The 22,084-nt window shown below is 42.9% G+C and overlaps 1 protein-coding gene across 4 annotated transcripts in view; it reads right to left on the reverse strand.

Moving 5' to 3' along the window:
• Positions 1-21,675, reverse strand: part of Plekha1 (pleckstrin homology domain containing A1) — a 56,485-nt gene extending 34,810 nt beyond the window's left edge. For 3 of the 4 annotated variants that reach the window (XM_008827263.2, XM_008827266.3, XM_029560722.1), the window contains exons 1-3: positions 21,526-21,675; positions 6,411-6,571; positions 707-763 (exon numbers count right to left, since the gene is read on the reverse strand). In XM_008827263.2, the coding sequence (XP_008825485.1) occupies positions 707-763; positions 6,411-6,551 (198 nt within the window). In that variant the 5' untranslated portion in view covers positions 6,552-6,571; positions 21,526-21,675. Of the gene's footprint in view, positions 1-706; positions 764-6,410; positions 6,572-21,520 lie in introns of all 4 variants that reach the window. The other variant, XM_008827265.2, reaches the window with a different exon arrangement.
• Between the last annotated feature and the right edge of the window lie 409 nt (positions 21,676-22,084).

Genomic DNA, 22,084 nt, shown 5'->3' on the forward strand with positions numbered 1-22,084 from the left:
GTCTCCCTGTAGCCCCAGCTGTCCTGGAACTCATTATGTAGATCAGGCTGGCCTTGAACTCACAGAGCTCCACCTGCCTCTGCCTCTCGAGTGTTGGGATTAAAGGTGCATGGCACCATGCCCAGCATATTTACTTATTTTTATTTTATGTGTATGAGTGTTTTGCCTACATGTAAGTACATCCATGTTGTACAGTGCCTGCACATGCAGGAAGAGGGCATCAGATCTCCTGAAACTGGAGTTACAATTGGTTGTTAGCCAACATGTAGATGCTGGGAACTGAACCCGAGTCCTCTGCAAGAGCAGTCAGTGCTCTTAACTGTGCTGAGCCGTCTCTCCAGCCCCCATATCCTGTAAGTTTTAAGCTCATATTTCTAATTTTATCAATTCAAGGAATTTCCTAGCCACAGTAATTAGATCTGAGTTTCAGAATGACAGGAGCCGGACCGTCACCGTTAAATGACACAGAAAGAAGTTGCTCTGCTCCCATTCATTCCCACCTGAGGGGGGCGGGGCGGCAATTCACATACAAAAGTAGCACAATGATACCTGATGAGAGAGTCACACATGTAACTCCAGCAATCAGGAGGCTGAGGCAGAAGAATCCAAAATGCAAAACCAGCCTGGGTTACACAGTTAGATGCTACCTCGAAAACACCAAACAAAGAACACTGGTAAAGAAAGTAGCATAATATAAAAATACTACCTTTGAAATGTAGGTAAGTTTAATGGCTCCAACCCGTGATGATCCTGAAGGTAGGTTCTAGAAACAATTATTAATATATATATTAATAGCCAACATTACTTATTCATTTTACAATATAGTTCACATATGCTAAAAATATTAAGAAAATACTATCACATTCTACAAATCAACTTTATACAATTTAAGGGTTTGCTAGGTCGGGCATTAAGAGAACAGTTTAGGACTGAGGGTGGGCTCAGTGGTAGAGCTCTTGTCTAACATCTGTGGGGCTGGATTCTAGCCCCCGAAGGCAAGAAACAAGTAATGACAACCTGGATGACGAAGCAAATCCCATCTGCTACATCATAATGTCGTCTACATCTGAAGAGGTGCTTCTCTTTTGCAGCTAAACTAATATTCTTTTTCATGAGTTTAAAGAGTCATAAATAAGATCAGATTTTGTTCATGAAAGCAATAGAGGAAATATTTAGAGACATAAAACAAATACAATCATAAGAAGTTTGAAAACACTATACATACTACCATGTTCTAGTAAAACTTATCAAACAGATCTCTTTAAATACTGGCTTTTTTCTCTCATTTAAATCATTTAAATGTTTGTTATGCCCAAATCTGCTTTGCTACTTTTTTCAAAAATTTTAACTTACTCTCTTTTTCAAAAATTTTTATTATTATTTGGTTGTTGTTTGTTTTAAGACAGGGTCACATGTAGCCCAGGCTGGCCTTAAACTCCTGATTCTCCTGCCTCCACCTCTCAAGTGCCGGGTTACGGATGTGCACCACCACATGCAACTAAGTGATTCTCTTTAGAGCTTATGCAAGGGAAATGCATATACTGGAACAAAATATTTTTATTAAGTTTGGAATGTGTCTGTATCATCAAAGAACTAAGTAAAGAATTCCAAGGATGGCTTCTGGCTGAGACTATCAGGAAACACTAGGAAGGAAAGAACACTGTTTAAACTGGACTTTAAAACAAAAACTGAAACACAAAGACAGGAGAAGGAGAGTTCAGGCTGAGGCAGCAAGCTTTTCCCCAAGCAGTTGGCAATGAATACAAAAGTGGTGGTGTTCAGCTGGAGTGGAGAACGGCTGTTTGGGAGCAAGGGATGGAGCTTTGGGGTACAGCACCTGCATGTACAAGACCTGGAATTTGATTCCAACACAGCCCAAAACAAACAAGGTAACCAAAACCAAATGAGCTGGGAATGTAGCTCTGTCGGTAGAGCACTTTCATAGCACACATGAGGCCCTAGGTTCAGTCCCCAGTTTCGCAGAACAGCAGCAGCAACAATAAGCAATAACAAGCCACCACAAGCCACCACATGCCACCTTGAGAATGGCAGTTTGGGAACTTGTCAAGAACCAAGTCTTGGAAGATCTAAACAGAAAAAAAAAAATCAAGAAATTTACACTGCTGGAAAATTTTGAAACCAATGAAAAGGCGTATGAGAAGACTCATTATCAAAACTGATTTAATTAACATATCCTGAACTATAATAAACTGACTGCATTGTAGGGGAGTTAAGCCACATAAGAAAAATGGGAAAAAAGTAATAAACACAGTCTTTTAGTAAAACAGTCGTAACTTTGACAACCACCTATGCTAGATATGCAGGATCAACTTTTTACCTCACTTTATAATAATATAAATTAAAAAAACCTGTAAGGCAGATGACGTGGTATACACCTTTAATCTCAACACTCAGGAGACAAAGGTAGGTGGATCTCTGTGAATTTGAAGCCAGACTGGTCTACAAAGCAAATTCCAGGCCAGCCAGGGCTATATAGTAAGACCTTGTCTCAAGAAACAAACAAAAAAATCAAAATAACAACACAAAAAACAAAACAAAACCTATATGCTTTTTCTAGTGAGTGACTGGCAAGTACCTTCTTCAAACTTCTAAGCTTATTGGAAGCTTAGACATTTCAATTAAGATTCTCAAACCTGAACTGGTAATCACTGGCAGGACCCATTCTTTTCAAAACATTTTCACTCCTATATACAATTAAACCACATTATGGTCTGCTTTAAACTATATGCCATGTAAAAAATTTGAAGTACAGATCATAAAGAAAATATGTATGTAAAATAAAATTATAACATTTTTAAGTTTCAAAGGTTGTAGTCTCATACATGTTTTCTGTTAAAGTTTTTTTTTTTATTATTTAAAATTTCTGGAAGCTTGGGGTTACAAAAAGAAATATGAAAATATCTCCAGCAATCCTCAGTGCCCACCACAGTGAACACATCCAACACTACCACCCTTCAGTTCAAGACACTGTTACGTCTTCTAGAAGTCCACTGTTTTAATCGGCTGGATAGGCCTCCAAGATGAGGAAGAAAAATGAGAAACCAAAACATGCTACACAGGACCGTAGATTAAACAGCTTCACAGCAGAAAAGAAAGCATATTCAAAACACCCAGTGTCTATGTACTGGTGTGACTGCTGTCAAGTTCAACTGGGGAGAAATACCGAGCTTGAAAAATGTTACTTGACAATGAGCAAGAAATAAACTACTATGACACTCAAGAGTTTCAAAAAGGAAATAAACTGTATATTACGTGAGAATTCCTCAGCTCATTTTGCCAAATCTCAACTTTTTCAAGTCTTCAAGATCACTTCCTAGTGTACTCATTTAATTCTCCATCATTACCGATTTCCTTAGCCAAACACTGACGGCCATAAATCAACTCCTCACAACTAGAACAGATTTTTTTTTTTTTTTTAAAGATCATTTACTTTATTTTATTTTTTTGTTCTTTCTGAGACAGGGTCTCCCTGTAGCCCTAGCTGGCCTGGAACTCACTATGTAGGCCAGAGTGATCTTGAACTCACAGAGATCCACCTGCCTCTGCTTCCCCAGTGCTGGGATAAAAGGTGTGCTAGACCACCCCTGGCCTTGAACCGAAAAAAAAGATTTAAAATTCTGTACTATGTTCAGAAAAATCAAAGTACTAATTACAAAGGGACAAATGGATTTTAAAGGGTTCATATGAACTAGGTGTGGAGGTGCACACCTATAATTCCAGCACTCAGGAGGTGGAGGCAGGAGAAGCTCTGTGAGATCGAGGACAATCTCGTCTATACAGCAAGTTCCGTTGGGGCTACACGAAGACCTTGTCTCAAAAAAGCAAGAGTTCAAGGACAGCCTTGGTACTAGAAAGTTTAAGGCCAGGCTGGACTAAATCAGCCCATCTCAAAAAACAAAACAAAACAAGTAAGTTTATGGGAAAGGCCGGGGCAAAGCACTGGAACAGCCACTCGCCCACCTCTGGGACAAAACCATATCCAGTCTTCCAGATCAATTTTAAACGTCATCAACTCCATGATGATGTCACCTCCCTCTGCTTGAAGTAGGTACACCTCCTTCTGTATTCCAGGTCCATGCGTCATACGGGGTAATAAACATTCTATTTTGCACTTCTCTCTTTGTATCTGCTAAGGGGGAAGGACTGGTAAAAGGGAGAATTATAAGAATCCATGATGCATGAGAATGAAAAATAAGGAGTTTTAAGGGGAATTCAGGTGAAACTGTATGTAAGGCCCCAAGTCCCTGAGAAGAGAGGCCAATCAGGGAAAAAAACTGGCCAATGTGTGCCCTGGCTCTGGAGTGATTAGAGGGAGTCAAAGAAGATCTAGTTGTACCTAGAAGGGAATCATGGCCCAGCCAAAGACACAAGACCACCAAGGGCAGGAATCTGCCCTTTTATTAAATCTATATGTTAAAAAATCCACATAAGCCAGGTGTGGTGGTGCACACCTTTAATACCAGCACTCGGGAGGCGGAGGCAGGCAGATCTCTGTGAGTTCAAGGCCAGCCTGGTCTACATAGTGAGTTCCAGGACAGCTGGGGCTACAGGGAAACCCTGTCTCAAAAAGACCAAAAAAAAAAAAAAAAAATCCACAAGAACTTTTAATTTCTGCTGCCCTGGTATTTCTCCACTGACACAGACCAAGTAAATAATGGTAATAATCATGTGGCTGCCCAGCCAGGTAGCTGCTTCCAAGAAAGGTCTGTAGACTGAGAAGTAAGGAAGTAAAACAAGGTGTCACTAAGCCGCAGCGAGAGAGAATGCAGTTCACAGCTAGAAGTCTCCTACAAAGTCAGTACGCAGTTATTACAAACTGACTAAAATGAACTCATCCTCCCAAATGTCAAAGGCTGCCTGAAAATAAAGGACTAAACCTACCTGATAGGGAGTCAGAGGACAAAGTCAGGACTAATGGGTAGAAGGAACTGGATTTTCACTTGCAGACGAAAGTAATAATTGACAGATGACAATATAATTGCAGCGAGCAATTCAAGCAACATCTAAATTGAGGAACTGGGATAGAAGCTTCCTTCATTAAGGAGGAGAGGGAATTAACACCAAGGGTCTATGCAAACTCCAAGTCTGTATAAATAAAAATTCACATACTAACATGCATACACGTGGCTAGTCAGAAGTGACGGGTAATGAAGATTACTGAATTAGGTATGAGGGGATCTGGCTCTGGTTGTGTGAAACATGACCTTCCTAAAAGTTCCTGTTCTCCATTTTTGGCTTTCATAACAGTTTTTATTTGAAACAAACAGTTCTACAAGTAGGGAAAATTTAAACTATTCAATAGATGACTTCTAATTTCAGATCTCTCACAGTCTTAAAACTAGGATCTTTTGTCTTTTGTTGGGGGGCGGGGGATGCCATGTCACAGGCCCGGAGGTAAAGAAGGGCTGCGGGGTCTGCTCTCTTCCTCCATCGTGGGGATTCCAGGATCCACTCACTCTCAAGCGCCTTCACCTACACACAGAGTCATCTCTCCAGTCCCTAAAACTAGGCTTCTTTTCAACTTGTTACATTTATCCCAATTATTTGCAAGGAAACAAAATTAAAATGCATATCAGGTCACAGACTCACCACACTGACACGATGATTTCAGGAGTCACATATGTCTAGGAGTAGCTAGGAGTCTGAGAAGTTTATTCACCAAAAGGCAATATTCTCAAGCCTACGTTTAGCATCTTAAATCAATTATGAGTCAAAAATTTTGTGCCAGGTATTTCCTTCACAAGAGGGATAAAACATGTATGCAGATTCTTTTTTTTTTTTTTTTTTTTTTTTTTTTTTAGAAGGATCTCCTTGTAGCCCCAGCTGGGTTGGAACTCACTGTGTAGACCAGGCTGGCCTTGAAAACACACAGATCTACCTGCCCCTTCCTCCTGAGTGCTGGGATTAAAGGCATGCACCACATCTGACCATAAATTTTAATTTTTTAAAAATTTTATTATTTTTATTTTATGTATATGAGTGTATCGCCTGCATGTAAATGAGTGCACCCATGTCGTGCAATGCTGAGGAGGTCAGAAGAGGGCTTCAGATTCCCCTGGAACTGGAGTTAAGGACAGTTCGTAGCCGCCATGTGGGTGCTGGGAATCGAACCTGGGTCCTCTGCAAGAGCAGTCAGTGCTCTTAACTGCTGAGCCATCTCTCCAGCCCCCATAAATTTTAATTTTAATCAAATAAACCTGATTTTACCTTCAGAAGTACAAATGAGACCAATACGGGTCATGGAAACAAACAGGGCAGACAAAGTTGAACCAGTAGAAATAAATCTAGATATACACTATTTAAGAAGACAAATCTCATAACCTATGTCAAATACTCTAATAAGTAAAACCTCTTTATGCTGTTAGCAGATATTTTCGGCTTTTACAAACCTGTGGGTTATCCATGTACCACACGAAACTGTCTTCTCTAGTGTCCAGTATGAAATACCGTCGAAGGAATTTCCCACTGTTTTCATTTTCTTCAATGTCTAGAAAACCACAAATGCGATTCTGCCGATCCACATACGGCATTTCTGGGCTTGAACATTACACTGTAAGATAAAAACATTAACAATAAGCTCCCAAAAAAGAAGAGAAGCATTCTCGGTAGACTTGGAGATTAAATCTGACTCAAACCACCATCAGATGCATGAGCAAAAACCCCTTCAGAAAGGTCACTATGGTGCTTACTGAATGCAACTTAACAGTGATGGGGGCAACCAAGAGCCACTCTACTTGGTTAAATATTTTACTTGCTTTTCCCCTAAAATAAAAATAAGTGAGTTAAAAATTAGGCGTCCAATTTTAAATTTCCTCAATAATCAAGACAATCTACCTTTTAGATTGCTTCAAATTTCTTTTTTTAAAAAAGGTTTATTTTTAATTATGTGTATGTATGTGTCTCTGTGTAAAGGTATGTGCACCTGAGAGCAGGTGCTCACAGAGGCCAGAAGAAGGCATCAGATCCCTTGGAGCTGTAAGTACAGGTAGTTATGAGCTGCCTAACATGGGTACCGGATCTGAACTCTAGTCCTCTGCAAGAGCAGTATACACTTGGCTATTCAACCACCTCTCTAGCCCCTCAGAATATTTTCTAATTCCTAAGACAGTAGCTAACATTTACTGACCACTTATTACATACCAGCCTCTATGGGAGGTTCTCTTTTATACAGTAGCTCACTTAATCTTCCAAACAATCTTAAAAATAGGGATCAACATCTCCATTTCACAGATAAAGAAACAAACACTGAGGGGGCTGGAGAGATGGCTCAGCAGTTAAGAACACTGGTTGTTCTTGCAGAAGACCCAGGTTCGAATCCCAGCACCCACATGGCAGCTAACAACTGTCTGTAACTCCAGGCCCAGGGGATCCGACAGCCTCTTCTGACCTCCGAGGGCACTGCATGGCACAGGTGCACTTACCTACATGCAGGCAATACATGCATACACATATAATAAAAAATTAAAAAGAAAAAAGAAAAGAAACAAACACTGAGCTGGATGTGATGCCACACGCCTTTAACCCAGAGCTTGGGAGACACAGGCAGGTGGATCTCTGTGTGTTTGAGGCCAGCCAGGTCTACATAGCGAGTTCTAAGCCAGCTGGGTGGGGCTACAGAGAAACCCTGTCTCAAAAAGACAAAAAAAAAAAGAGAAAGAAAGAAACATTGTCAGGAAATTGACCTTCCCAATTGTAGAAACAGTACAAAAATAATCAAAACTTAAACACAAACTTAGGAACAAAAGTTTCTATCTGAAGTCCTACACTGTCTCATTTTTGCAAAACTTTCTAAGTGGTTAAAGCTGTGATTAATCAGAACAGCTGAACAACAGAGAGATGAACGAACGGATGGCATTATGTGTCTCCTGCTAGAACACATTCAAACCTCACCTAGGAAATCAACATATAAAAACTTTAGGGGCTGGAGAGATGGCTCAGTGGTTAAGAGCACTGACTGCTCTTGCAGAGGACCCAGGTTTGATTCCCAGCACCCACATGGTGGCTGACAACTGTGTAGCTCCAGTTCTAGAGGATCCATCACCTTCTTCTGACCTCCTCGGGCATTGTATGACACGGGTGCACTTACACATGCAGGCAATACACTCATACACATAAAATAAGAAAAGACACACATAAATAATAAAAAATAGAAAGTAAAATAAAAAAAACTATTTAAATCTGATCAAGTTACTAGATCCTCCTATATTCAATTACCAATTTAAAGACAGGAAAACACAGAATTGCTCTACAAGAGTCACTCAGCACAAGCCAAACGTGGGATGCAAAAGGACACACAACCCAACTTTTTCAGCAAATGAATTAATGCAGAGGGAAAAAAAGGAGCTACAGATTAAAAGAGAAATAAGAGGTTTATCATACTCAGTTTCTAAAGCACTGAAGCTTTTCTTGTACTGATTAAAGTTTAAAGCCATGACCTGGGTAAAAAGCAGTGTTTTCAGCCATTTTTGTTTTTAATCTAGAAACTTTGTTGATGGGCGATTCCTTCCTGATGTGGGCAGTTGTTCCTATTCGGGATTTTCTACTGTCAGTACCACATCTTTGTCAAGATGAATCTAGTATATAGTATATAACTAGCTCATCTCATCATTTAAACTCTCAAAGTAAACTTAACTCACAGTAAAAAATGAATTATAGCACTGCCTGATACACAGTATATCTAATCACTATTCTGTAAGGAGTCAGAAAGTTTTTAATAAAATTATCCATTAAGAGTGCGTGTATAGGGGCTGGAGAGATGGCTCAGTGGTTAAGAACACTGGTTGTTCTTGCAGAAGACATGGGTTCGAATCCCAGCACCCACATGGCAGCTAATAACTGTCCATAACTCCAGTCCCAGAGGATCTGACACTCTTCTGTCTTCCACTGGCATTGCACGACATGGGTGCACTTACCTACATGCTGGCAATACACGCATACACATAAAATAAAAATAATTTTAAAAAATTTAGGGAAAAAAGAGTGCATGTATGTAACAGCCAGACGTGGTGGTACATGTCTTAAATCCCAGCACTCAGGAGGCAGAGGTGGGGGGATCTCTGTAAGATGAGGTCAGCCTAGTCTACAAAGAAAAGTTCCAAGACAGCTGGGGCTACAGGGAGAACCCTGTCTCAAAAATAGCAAACGTGGGTGTTTTTATATGTGAGTGTGTTTCCATAGCCATGTGTGGATGAGGAGAGAGGAGGGAGGAAGGAGGAGGGAGGAGGGAGAGAGGGAGAGAGGGGGAGAGGGAGGGAGGGGGGGGGGGGGGGGGGGAGAGGGAGAGAGAGAGAGAGGGAGAGAGAGAGAATATGATTGCATAGCCATGTGAAGAGGTCAGACTTGTGGGAGTCAGTTCTCTCCTTCCACCATGCAGATTCTGGGATTAAACTCAGGTCATCAGGTTTGCAGCAAGTACCTTCACCCACTGAATCACCTCACTGCTCCAAATGAAGTAAGTTTCTTTCAACAAACTTACCTCAAAGTTGTTTTTGTTGTTTTGTTTTGTTTTTTTTTGGACACTGGAACTGAATCCAGGATTCTTACACATGTAACCAAGTATCTACCACTGAGCTACCTCCCTAGCCCTTCAAAATTATCTGAAATGTGGCTGGGAATGCAGCTCAGTGTCACAGTACTTGGGCTGCATGTGCAAGAATCTGGGGTTCTAACCCTGGCAAAGAAAAATCAGGTACAAAATGCATGGTGAGCTGCACACTTGGTATACCTCTATCAGACAACTGATATCTAAGCCCAGGCAGGTAATTATTGTAATTCAACAAGAAAAACTTGAAATTTTAAAACACCTACAAGATACTGTAACACATACCAGAATGGCTAAAACAAAATCAAAAGCACCTAATCCCACATGCTGTCAGGGTGTGGACAAATGAACTTTCATACATGTTGCTGGGGATATAAAATGGTGTATCAATTTTGGAAAGCAATTTAGCAACAGTTTCTAGTAATGTTTAAAATACTCATACAATACAAACCAGCCATCCACTTCTGGATATTCATACAAGTGTAATGAAAGTCTGTCCACACAAAATCCTGTATACAAATGTTTACAGCAACTTTATGCCTAAGTGTCAAAAACCAGAAAGAATCCAAATGTCCTTCAACTGGTAACAATGGTTTCAGTCAATACAAGGGAACACTAAAGGACTACAAAACAACAAACAAATTCCAAATATATTTTGCTAAGTGAAAGAAGGCAAACCAAGCATGTTATAGAGATAGAGAACAGTTCACTAGAGGAAAAGGCTGATTTCAAAGTAGTCATTTGGGAGATGATGGAATTTTCCATACTTTAATTGTGGTGAGATACAAACTATCTGCTTATCAAAGCTGTTTCAACCCTACATGCTGTAGGACAAAGAGAAATCAAACTGGAACTGAGCTAAAAAGTCCCTAGCTGCTGGATAGTGAGCACAGTGCCAGACAGGGCTGAAGGAGGAAGTCACCAATGGTTTCACTGCTACAGACCACGCATCCTATAGGACCAATCCTCCAGGCAAGACACCCTCACTGGTGCAAGAGTGGAACAGCTATTTTAGAGATTATCAGTCACAAATGTACATGTCAAACTACCTTCTAAGTATCTATGTGTGTCCTCACAACAGACTAGTGCAGCTCTTGGCTTATGCAGAGAAGCTCCTTCCAGCAGAAGGCAACGGTTAGTACAGAGACTCGTATCAACGGTTAGTACAGAGACTCCTATCTGGTCAATATGCTGACTATTGAGAGCTTAGCCCTAAACTGGATATCTACATTACCCCCGACCACCTCTCAAGGCCTAAGAAATATCAGAGAAGAGGAAGCAAAAATAATTTAAGAGATGGACGATGGGGCCAGGCATGGTATACACACCTTTGATCACCTTTGAGCTGAGGCAGAAGCAGGTGGATCTGAGACTGAAGCCAGCCTGGTCTACATAGCAAGTTCAGACCAGCTGGATCTACAGGGAGACTCTCAAACAAAAACAATAACCACTGCTGAAGGACAGGAAGGAGTGCTGCAATCGCTACCATCCAGATATCCAGATACGATGTGGCCCTTGCGATCATTAGCACACAGCAGCCATGGAGACCCGCACAAAATTAGGCCTTTCCGCATTCCACCATGGATGGAGGAGGGAACCACGAGGCCCCATCCTTTCCTGACCTAGCGACTGTCTGTTAATGGCTGCTGGAGGGTATCATTTTCTTTAATAGTGTAGCCACTGGGAGACTACTTGGGCAAGAGAAAAAAAGGGGGGTAACAGAGGGCAACTGGGGTGAATAGAACCATGGTGCATTGTATAGATGTATGAAGCTGTCAAAAAAATAAAGAAAAAATGTATAAAAATAATGAACTTAAAATGCATACAAAGTAAAAAAGCAAAAGCAACCCTACCATGGTAGAAAACAGATGTTCAGAGCTTGGACCGGGAACTGAATATAAAGGACATAAGGAACTGGGACGGGGTTGTGTTTAACTGTTATGTATCTTGACTGTGGTAGTTCTACAGTTGTACGCATATGCCAAAATTCACAGAACTGCACACTAAAATAGCCAAAATTTATTGCATGTAAATAACAATTTAAATATCCTAAGCTTATACAAAATGTACCACGCAGACTGAACACACAAAGTATCGTCAAGTGCAGAAGACCCACAATTTATACACTATTGATGGGAAACATAAAGTGGTAAATAACCTCAAAAATAGCTCCAGCTATAAAATAAACATGTTCCTAGCCTATGACCCACTGTATCTATGTATTGACCCAAGAGAAATGAAAGCATGTAAGCAGACAGAGATTAGCTGACAAAGGTTTAGAGCAGCTTTATTTATAAATCATAAACTAGGAACAAGAAACTCCCATCACCAGGTGAACAGATGATAAAATGCTAAGTACAGCTATACAATGGAATACGGGTTCACAGTACAAGTACTGACGCATGCAGCAAGGTCGATGCATCTCACAATCACGATGCTAAGTCAAGGAAAGCAGACATGAGAAACTGCACAATGTATGATCCGATTCCAGAAAATGCAAATCAATCTATGAGGCAGATGACTGGCTGCTTGGAACTGAGCGATAAGGGAAGGATTAGTATAACTTCAAAAGACAAGCAGAAAAATTAGAAGCAATTTTTTTAAAAATATTGATAAATTAACTACAAATAATTCTGTAAGCATCTGCATGGCAAAAACTGATCTGCCCAGTCAAAGCTAATAGAAAATGTTTGCAACTTAAATCACAAAGGGCTAGTTTTCCTTTCCAAATATGGCAACGGGCAAACATAAAAAGCCCAGGTCTGGACCAGCTCAGCTGACACAGCGCTTGCCCTGAAAGCTCCAGGTGAGAGAGCTGGTCCCAGGAAACAAAAAAGGTGGCCAGTGCCTGAGGAATAAACAGCCAAAATCCTCCTCTGGTCTCCACATGCACCTGCATGCGTGCACACATGCAAACACACATGTACACACACACACACACACACACACACAGTCTAGATCTGACCATGCCAACCACCAGCTTACAGGAACAAGAAAGTAATGGAAGAACATAAGAAATTATACTACAGGGATTCAAGTAGCAAAATCTGTACTGCAAGACATTTCTCAGGACAATTTTCTTCAAAGTTGTATATAAAAACAGTAGGAAAAGAAAAGGAAGTGTAGAGGAACTTATAAATTAATAAAGACCTCGAAAGACATGTGGACTGACCAAAACATGTAGACCTTATTTAAATTCTATTTTTTAATAAAACTGCTACACTGCTAAAAATTAGAAATTTAAGTACTGCCAGACAATATTAAGGAAACACGTATTTTGGGGGCATTGATAATGATATTGTGTTTTTCAAAGAAAAGTTAGTCTTCATCATTTAGAGGTATTTACTGATACAGAGACAGAATCAAATGTACCTGAGCTTTACTGAAAAATGATCTGAGAAGAGGAAGTGAAGGAGGCCTGGCCTGGGTTGATGGTTGTTGGGGCTGAATGAGGTTAACTAAAATATGTGGTTATTCAGAATTCTCCATTACAGAAAAGTTTACAAAAACATCTTTACTTCACAGAGTCATACAATACTTCTCATCGGCCAGACTGGCAAAAATCTGAGTGCCTGACAGCATGCTGCACCAGTATGGCTGTGGAGAACAAGAACATTCTCTCTCACTGCTAGAGAGGGCATGCCTGTTAGAGCGGCTAAGGGGACTCAGGCTACTTAACAAAACCACATGTGCATTTATCCTACAATCCAGCATTTATAGCTGAAATTATAATCCAAAACTATTTTACGTATAAATAGGGCTTTATGTACATTATAGTATAATGTCAACATATTGACACCATTGATTCTATTTTTAAAAATTAGTGAGGTACAAAACAGTGGTTATTACGAACTACAATTTTCACAGCAAGAGAAGAGGGCAAATACAAAACAGACAACTGCATAATGCTTCTGAATTTGAAATACCGTGAGCTCTGTGATCTTTGAAAATGATAGCAACAGCAGATCACTGCTGTGTGATCTCAGTGTGATCAAATTGAAGCAAGCACCCAAATAAGCATTAAAACTACTGGAGGAAATGCCTGGGAGAAGACATAATCATATGGTCTCAAATGGCACCTCACTGTTGTCTTACTAATCACAAAGAGAAATCTTACAGTCCCCATCTTTATCAAATGATTTAAAAATCTCACTAGTCCAGAAATGGGGTCCAATGGTACCACTTCTCTCTCAATAGACCACACTTTATATGCTTCTGCTGATAGGAAATACCCAGAGTGGACAAAACCATAAAGAAAATAGATTAGCAGCTGCCTACCAATAGGAAGATGGGCAGGAAATGAGTTGCCTAGGATGGTATGCGGTTTCTTTTGGGGTGATCACAATATTCTAAAATTGTGGCTATGGCTATAAAACTGTGAATATACTAAAAACCAAATGGACTTAGTTTTGGGGGGTTTTTTGTTTGTTTTTGTCTTTTTGAGACAGGGTCTCCCTAGACTCACCTGGCCCAGAACTCACTATGTAGACCACGCTGGCCTTGAACTCACAGAGATTTGCCTGCCTCTGCTTCCTGAGTGCTGAGATTAAAGGTGTGCACTACTACCACATCCAGCTAAAATAAAGCTTTCTTAAAAAATAAAATAATTATAATTGCCTTTCACCCTAGGGAACATCAGAAACCCTATGACATTTCATCTCCCAGACCTGTGATTGATGGCCCATCCTGCAAGCTTCCTTCCTTTAAACCTGGTCTCTTTGTGAGCTTACTCTCACATCTAAATAGTCAGGATTCCAAATGGGTATTTCCAGTCTTGAACATCCTTCAACTGGAGACTTGTGAGTACCACTGCCCACTAAGCAAATCTCCTTCCTCAACATCTATCTCCTATTCACAGGACTGAGCCCAGATGCTGCCCTCATAAACCTGACCTTGTCTTGCCCATCTCAGAAAACTGCCATGCTCATCTTCCCACTGTTCCAGCAAAACATCTTGTCGGGTAACACTTGATGAGAAACTTCTTCCTCTCTAGCACTTGGGAGGCAGAGGCAGGCAGATCTCTGTGAGTTCCAGGCCAGCTGGGGCTACAGAGAGACCCTGTCTCAAAAAGATGAAACAAAAAAAACTAAACTTCTTTTTCAGTGCATATCCAACTCATAAACAAATCCTATTGTTGTCTGTTTTATCTGTGCAGGTTCCTACACGTCCCACCACTTGCTGCCACTCTGGTCCAACTGCCTGTCATCTCCCACCTGGATTAATTGAAGACCTCCTTGCTACAGTCTTTGCCCCACTGCAACATCCCTCAACACGGGAATCAAAGTGATCCCACTAAAACATAATTGCTCATTCAACTAACGTGTTATACATTCACCCCTTTCTAGGTGTCATTCTAAATATTTAAATATTAGTCTAATCCTTTAACATCTCTTTTACAGATATGAAAACCAAAGCCTAAGCCCACAGTGTTAGGAAGAGGCGGAGCCAGAATTCATATGAGGGAAGTCCACATCCCTAACACTAGGTGGTATCTATCACAACTCAAAACATGTCAATGTCGTGGATGCCAACCTCAGCTGTTCAGCAGAATTACCTATGAGTTTCTGAAAACTCTGAAGCCCCACTGGACTCCCTTAAGACCAACTATACCAGAACTCTGGGATGGGATCCAGTCATGAGCACTTTTTAAACTCCACAAATAGTTCTAATGGTCAACCAAGGCTGAAAACCATCATTTCAACAGGACCCTATGCTATTCAAAGTGAAAAGCAGAGTCCTTACAACGGCCGAAAGGACCCTCCCTGTTCCCAGGACACTACCCCAATACCCATCACTCATTCATTAGTCCATGGAACTCAACGAACAATCTCCCAGCACAGGATGGGGCCTTTAAACTCAACTGTGACTTTCTGCAGTGAAGGGATCCCTAAGACTTTAGCGAAAGTTGCAGATCCTCCAGACTTCCCGTCTCCCTTCCCTGCGTCACTCTTCTCTGCAGACTGTATCACTATCTCACTTTTCCCCTGCTTGCTCATTTCCCATTCTTGAGTGCAGACTTCATGAGAAGGGAGGTTTACTTTTTTTATTTTTCTTTTTTAAAATTAACTCACTGTGGTTTCTCCAAGGTCTACAACAGCAGCTGACACATGGGAAGGTACTTACCACATTTTGGTACCCATGGGGACTCCTGAAACCAATCCCTGTGGCTTACCCTTGGTCAACTGTGTCTCCTGAACTTTGTGTCTGATTCTGGGGCAGCAGGATTACCAGTTCATGTAGCATCTTATCAACAAATAATGGGAAGTTCTGTGGTCTGAGGAAGGCTTATATGCAGAATCTAATTTTTCCTTATTTCACTTTCTGATTTGTTGTGTCTTGGCTCACTTGAGTCCTGACTGATGGGATGGTAACTATGAATGTTAATTTGTGATTAATTTTTAAATCTAACTACACCTTGGAGCAGAAGTGAAGCTGCAGGATGAATTTGAGGAGATGGCTGATCACATAATCTTATATTCTTTCCTAATACAAGCTTTACTTAGAATATAAATTCAAATAAAAATACAGGTTTTGGGGACTTTCTCTATCTCTAAACAAGTTAAACCTGCTAAATGACCTCTTATCTGATGAGAAAAAAGCAACTTTGTACCTGGAAACTTGAACACTACTATTTGATGCAGTCATGGGCTGCTTCGCACTTCATTCAGCAGGTCTGTAAGTCCTTTATGTAAAAGTGGTACAGTATTTGTACATACCACGCACATTCTCCCTGTTTTACAGCATTTATACTTATAATACTTTATAATATAAATGCTGTGTAAATGGTTGAATAACAAGAAAAAGGTCAGAATATGCTTAGTACACATGCAATCTTTTTGAATATTTTCAATCTGTGATTGGCTGAATCTGTGGGCACAGAGACTGTACAGGATCAGACAACTGCAGAGCCAGCCACGGCCCCTCACCTTCCCACATTTACCCCCTAGGGCCCTGGTACCCTGACTACTACCTTAACAGCGTTTTCTTCAATAGAAGAAATTCACAGGAAAGAAATAAAGTTCTGTCTTCAGGGAGAACAGGGGAGGTGTTCACCCCAAAATAGTGGTAGGCACCTCTGAGATACTCTGTTCATCAAGACTTGGACTGCTTAGAAAACAGAAGACTGGATCCTCTCCAGTTCATTGTCAGCCTACACAGCAGACTTCATGACAGATTGCCTCTCTGAGCAAGTGGACAGTGAGAACTGATGAAAGTGGCTAGACACAGAAGGGGGCAGGCTTAAGCAGCCCATGAGCCATTTGTCATAAGGAAGGACGTTTCCAGTTGATTGAGTGGCAACTGCAGACATACCTAGACTCAAGTGGTCTGCAAAGAAAAAAAAAGACACACACCCCCCACCCCCCAGCGCGCGTGCGCGCGCGCGCGCGCACACACACACACACACACACACACACTCACTCACTCACTCACTCTATAAAGGGACTAGGCTGGTAGAAGCAGGGACTGGACAAGATTTAGCTACAGAAATTTACCCAGAAACTGTGCACAAGAGTATCCAAGCAAAACCTCACCAGAGACACCAGTTTGCCTGTCTGTGGCCATCAATGACCTGCCACCATTAATCAAGAGGGCTTTGGGAGAACCAGATAGGAAATAACCTGCATTCTTTCACACCTCTTCTGACAAGTCCCTGTCTAGACAGAGCCCCAAAGGGGTAGAGGAGAGACAACACAGGAGTGTACCACAGCCCTCCCTACCTAAGAGCTTTAGGGAGTAAGTGGCCAGACCCTGGGTCAGGGCGTAAAGGCTGTACAGTTGTCTGATCCTTGATGTCTGTACAGTCTGTGTGTCAACAGATTCAGCCAATCACACACTGAAAATATGAGACTGATGCTTTAAATTGAAATAGATCGGACTGCAGTTTTCCATAGCTGTGGCAGACAGAAAGGGGAGGAGGAGAGGGGAGGAGAGACCTGGAAGGGAGAGATCCTCAAGGCACAGCTGAAAGCAGTGAATGCTGCAAATTAAAATTGTCATCCACATGTTGCCACCAAGCTTAACCCGCTTGGTGGTTCGAAGGCATATGGGCTTGCATATCCACCCACAACGGGAAGGAGGAACACCTGACATGGAAATTCTCAGGAGGATTTACTGTACCAGGTTTGATGGTGCATAGACGCCCTCTGAGAAGACTTCCAGTTCCAGTGCTGCTAACTGTCCTTCCTTCAAAAGAGCTTAAAAAGAATCCAGACATCAGGACACACTGGCTGAACTATAAAAAGCAAGGCTGCCTAAAAGGTTAAAACCACAACATTTAGAAAATAAAACTATCAGATTTGAAGTCTGATTAGAAGTTCTACTGGGGGTGCTGAAGAGATAGTTCAGCAGTTAAGAGCACTGGCTGCTCTTCCGTTCCATTCCCAGCACCCACTCGGCAGCTAACAATCCTTAACCCCGCTTCCAGGGGATCGGACGCGCTCTTCTGGCCACCATGGGTAGTGAATGACACAGGCACTTATACAAGAAAAACATACACATAAAATAAAAATAAATTACATAAAAATTTTAGAGCGTTCTATTTGGAAACAATATTTTACTCTAAAAATTTAGAAGAATCCTAAATGAGTCTCACCGTCTTTTACATTCAAGAAAAATTCCAATTCGAAGGCAGCTTAATATAAAAACTGCCCAGACATTTTTTTTTGAGTTTACCTACATGTACATATGAGTACTACATGCATACACATATGAGCACCACAGGCATGCCTGGTGCTCAAGAAGCCAGAAGAGAGCATTGGATCCCCTACAGCTGGAGTTGCAGGCAGTTGTGAGCCACCATATAGGTGCTGGGAACCAAACCCAAGTCCTCTGCACACACTCTTAACTGCTGAGCCATCTCTCCACCCCAACATTACTGTTTTTTTAAATTAATTTTTACTTTATGAGTGTTTTGCATGCACCAATTGTGTGCATTGCCCATGAAGGTCAGAAGGCTCTGGATTCCCTGGAACTGGAGTTACAGATAGCTGTCAACCACCGTTTGGGTCCTGGGACTCAAACCCAGGTCCTCCTCAAGAGTAGTCAGTGCTCTTAACCACTCAGCCATCTCTCCAGCCCCTAATTTTTTGAAGTTTTAAATAAAATCTTAATATGCCAAAAGGTAAATTGCTCAAGCATGTGAAAAACTAATATCCGTGCATTACTTCGGTTCACAGCAGGAATCAAATGGGCTTAGCGCAGTTACTGTTACCGGATCTTCAACTTTCTAATCAAAGCAGAGAACTGGCAGGTCTGAGCAGTCACTACCTACAATCAGAAACCATCCTCCTCATTCTTACATGACAGACATAAGTAAGCCTAACACCAAGAGTGTGTCAGTGTCAAAGTCTGACTTAAATTGTGCTAATAATTATTTCTTAGATTTCCTTCTGAACTGCAAATTATATAGAAAAACAATGTGAGAACTGCAATATGATGAGCGACACAGCAGTAAAGAATTCCCGGCCTTGGGTCAAAAAGTCACTTTTTAGGCCTAGTGTGCTGCACACACCTTCAACCTTTAATCCCAACACTCGGGGAGACAGAGGCAGGCAGACCTCTGTGAGACTGAGACCAGCCTGGTCCACACATAGGGCGTTCCAGGCCAGCTGGGGCTACAAGGACACGGTCTCAATAAATAAAAACAATTAATAAAAAAGGTCACCTTTTAAGTTCTATTAAATGCTTTTGGGAGAAAAGTCCCTACAAAAATGTAAAATGTTTCCAGCTTCTCAAGTATCTTCCTAAGAGTCACCCGTAGCATCATATCCCGTATTTGAATGCTGCCCACAGACACTGTTTAAAAGAACCCAATGCTATTCTTAACATCCTTAAATACTTCTAAAAAGGTCCTTCCTGCTTATGAACTAACAGCAGTTTCCTCACAATTGTGTACTTATCCTGCTCCACTGTCCCTCTCAGGCTACCCAGTCACATACACACCAAATTTATGCAGCACCTCTTTCCTAGCTTGTTACGCCACTAAAACTAGAAAGAAAAAGATCCAAGTCTGCTACTCTCCACTCCATCAACAATGAACTAGCAGTTAACAGAAGGCAGCAAATAGTCCAGATGTCAGGTATGCCTAGCGTGGTGACAGAACCTTTACCACACATTACAAATGCCCATGTCTCCTGATACAGATATATTCTTTAGGAGAAATCCGTCAATAAGCACACAGAGTTTAGCACTATAAATGATTAATTCAAATTCTGCCAGGCTTAGTCCTCTTTCTTTAAAACGGACTAAAATACAACTTTCCTGGGGAAGAGTTGGTCAAGATAAGGAATATTTAAGCTTGGGGAAATATGTTTAGCTATAAGTTGTGTCAATTTGAAAAATTAAGAGGCGCTGTATTCAAAGTAAATGTTACTATTTTTGAAATAATATGCGTCTTCGAGCTGTAAAGAAAAAAATGGTTTTACTTTTTTTTCCCCAAAAACTTTTCTGAGTCACACAAAGGTCACTCCCTGTGGTAAATTCTTTCAATGGCATTACACATAGAAATCATGGACGCTGGATACTTGAGGGAAACAAAGTAGATTGTGCTGCAGTGTTAAGATAAGACAATGGTGTAAACCTAGGAGTGCGCTCTTTCTTCGAGTCATTAAACACACAGGAAATAAGATTTTTCTAGTTAGAAAACTAATTCACAAAAGGCAAGAACTTCATTAAAGCAAAGAAAATCTTACTAAAACAGATAACAATCAATTGTACAGAAAGCAAGTGTTAGAATGCAAAGGTGAATGGCACCAAGTGCCCAAAACTGCTCCTTAAACTTGTTCTCGGGGACCCGCCCCCCAATAGAAAGCCTCTGAGTTTCATAATTTGCATGGCCCACGGTCTATGCTCTGCTTCGCGGTCTGGGCAAGACCAGGATTCCAGCCAAGACAGAGAAGACCATGCGCAACAAGCCCGCTTTCATTCTGACAAAGCTACTTTCTCCTCCCCTGGAGGGTCAATAGAAAGCATCTGAAGCCGACCACAAACCCCGCAAGACGGCCCCCCAGAAGCTGCGGTCGGTAGGCAGCTGGCCCCCAAGTCCCCAGCCCCAAGATCAGGTGGCCTCCTGGTCCCATTCAAGTGACCTTAGGCAAGCCAGTTCCAAAGGTCCCCACAGGCCATTTGCACCGGGGTTGGGCGGGCAGGCAGGCAGGGAAGGAGGGGAGGTAGCAAGGTGGGATTTGGGAAGGTGGAAGGCTGGAAGAGTCGGAGGGAGGGCAGGGTGGGAAGTGGGAAATGGGAGGAGGGGAGGTGGGAAAGTAGGGGGTGGAAGATGGGGGACTAGGAGATGGCGGTGTGAGGTGAAAGATGGGGAGGTGGGGGGGGTGGGAGATGAGGAAGTGGGGGGTTGGGTAAGGGAGGTAAGAGGGAGGAGAGGAGGGGAGGCAGGGGTTAGGGAAAGTGGGGAAAAGGGGGGAGAGGTGGGGAGGGAAGATGGGAGGGAGGAGGGAGGGGGTAAGGGAAGGTGGGAGAGAGGGAAGGCGGGGAGGTACGAGTTTGGGGAAGTAGGGAGGTGGGGGGAAGGGGAGGGGGGGGTTAGGGAAGGTGGAAGTCCGGGTTAGGGAGGAAAGGGGGGGAGGGGGGAGGGAGGGAATATGGGGGTCGTGGGGGGGCGAAAGCTGGCGGGCAGGTGCGTCCGCGGGCTGCGGTCGGCGGACGAACACAGGGATGCCCAGCCTGCAGCCCGCGTTCTGCAGCGTCACCACCGGGAACCCCGACAGGCAGGAAGCAGGCGTAGGCGAGGTTAAGGGAGAACACCCGGTCCCCACCGGCCTCCCCCGCCTGGCCAGGCCGGACTGAGGCTGCAGGACGCCGATGAGCCCGCGCAGGTGAGCCGGCCTCGCCCAGGTGCCGCGCGCGCCCGCAGACGCCAAAGGAGGAGGCGCGCCGCGCGCTGCCCCAGCCTCCGGCCTCTGCCCCGGGTCCCCCCACCCCGCCCCCCGCCTCACGCCTCACTTTACCGCGGCCTCGGCCCGGAGCACCCGCGCCGCCGGGGTCCCGGCTCCCACAGCCACCCAGCTGCTGGGAGCGGCGCCCACGACGGCCCGCCCGCGCAGTGCGCACGCGTGCACGCGCCAGCTCTACCCCACCAGACGGCGACTGAGATTCCGGAGCGGGCGCTCCCAGGCTCGAGGACTACAAATCCCATCAGGCTGCGCGCGCGCTCGACGGCGTGGCGGGCTGGGGAATTCGGGCGTCTTCCTGGTTTCCGGGCGGCGGCGGGAGCGAGGGCCGAGAGCGGAGCGCTGGGCCCCTGCGCCGCGCTGCATCCTGGGGCTTGTAGTCTTCGAGGACCACGAGGCTTGGCTCAGGGAATGGAACTCCGGGTTCTCTGATGTCATCGCCCAGAGCTTGCGAGGCTCAGGAATCTTTAAAAATAGGCTTGGTTCGTTTTCAGATAATTTGTTTGCAAGATGTTCTACAGTGATGGAAGCATAAGTTCACCGACTGCGCACCAGTTTTTCCGCTCCTAACCCTTTCTTTCTCCCTAGAAATGCATTTCCGCCTCATCTTTAGAAT

This window comes from Nannospalax galili, unplaced genomic scaffold (assembly GCF_000622305.1).
Source record: "Nannospalax galili isolate Female #2095 unplaced genomic scaffold, S.galili_v1.0 scaffold31, whole genome shotgun sequence".
NCBI classification, from domain to species: Eukaryota; Metazoa; Chordata; class Mammalia; order Rodentia; family Spalacidae; genus Nannospalax; species Nannospalax galili.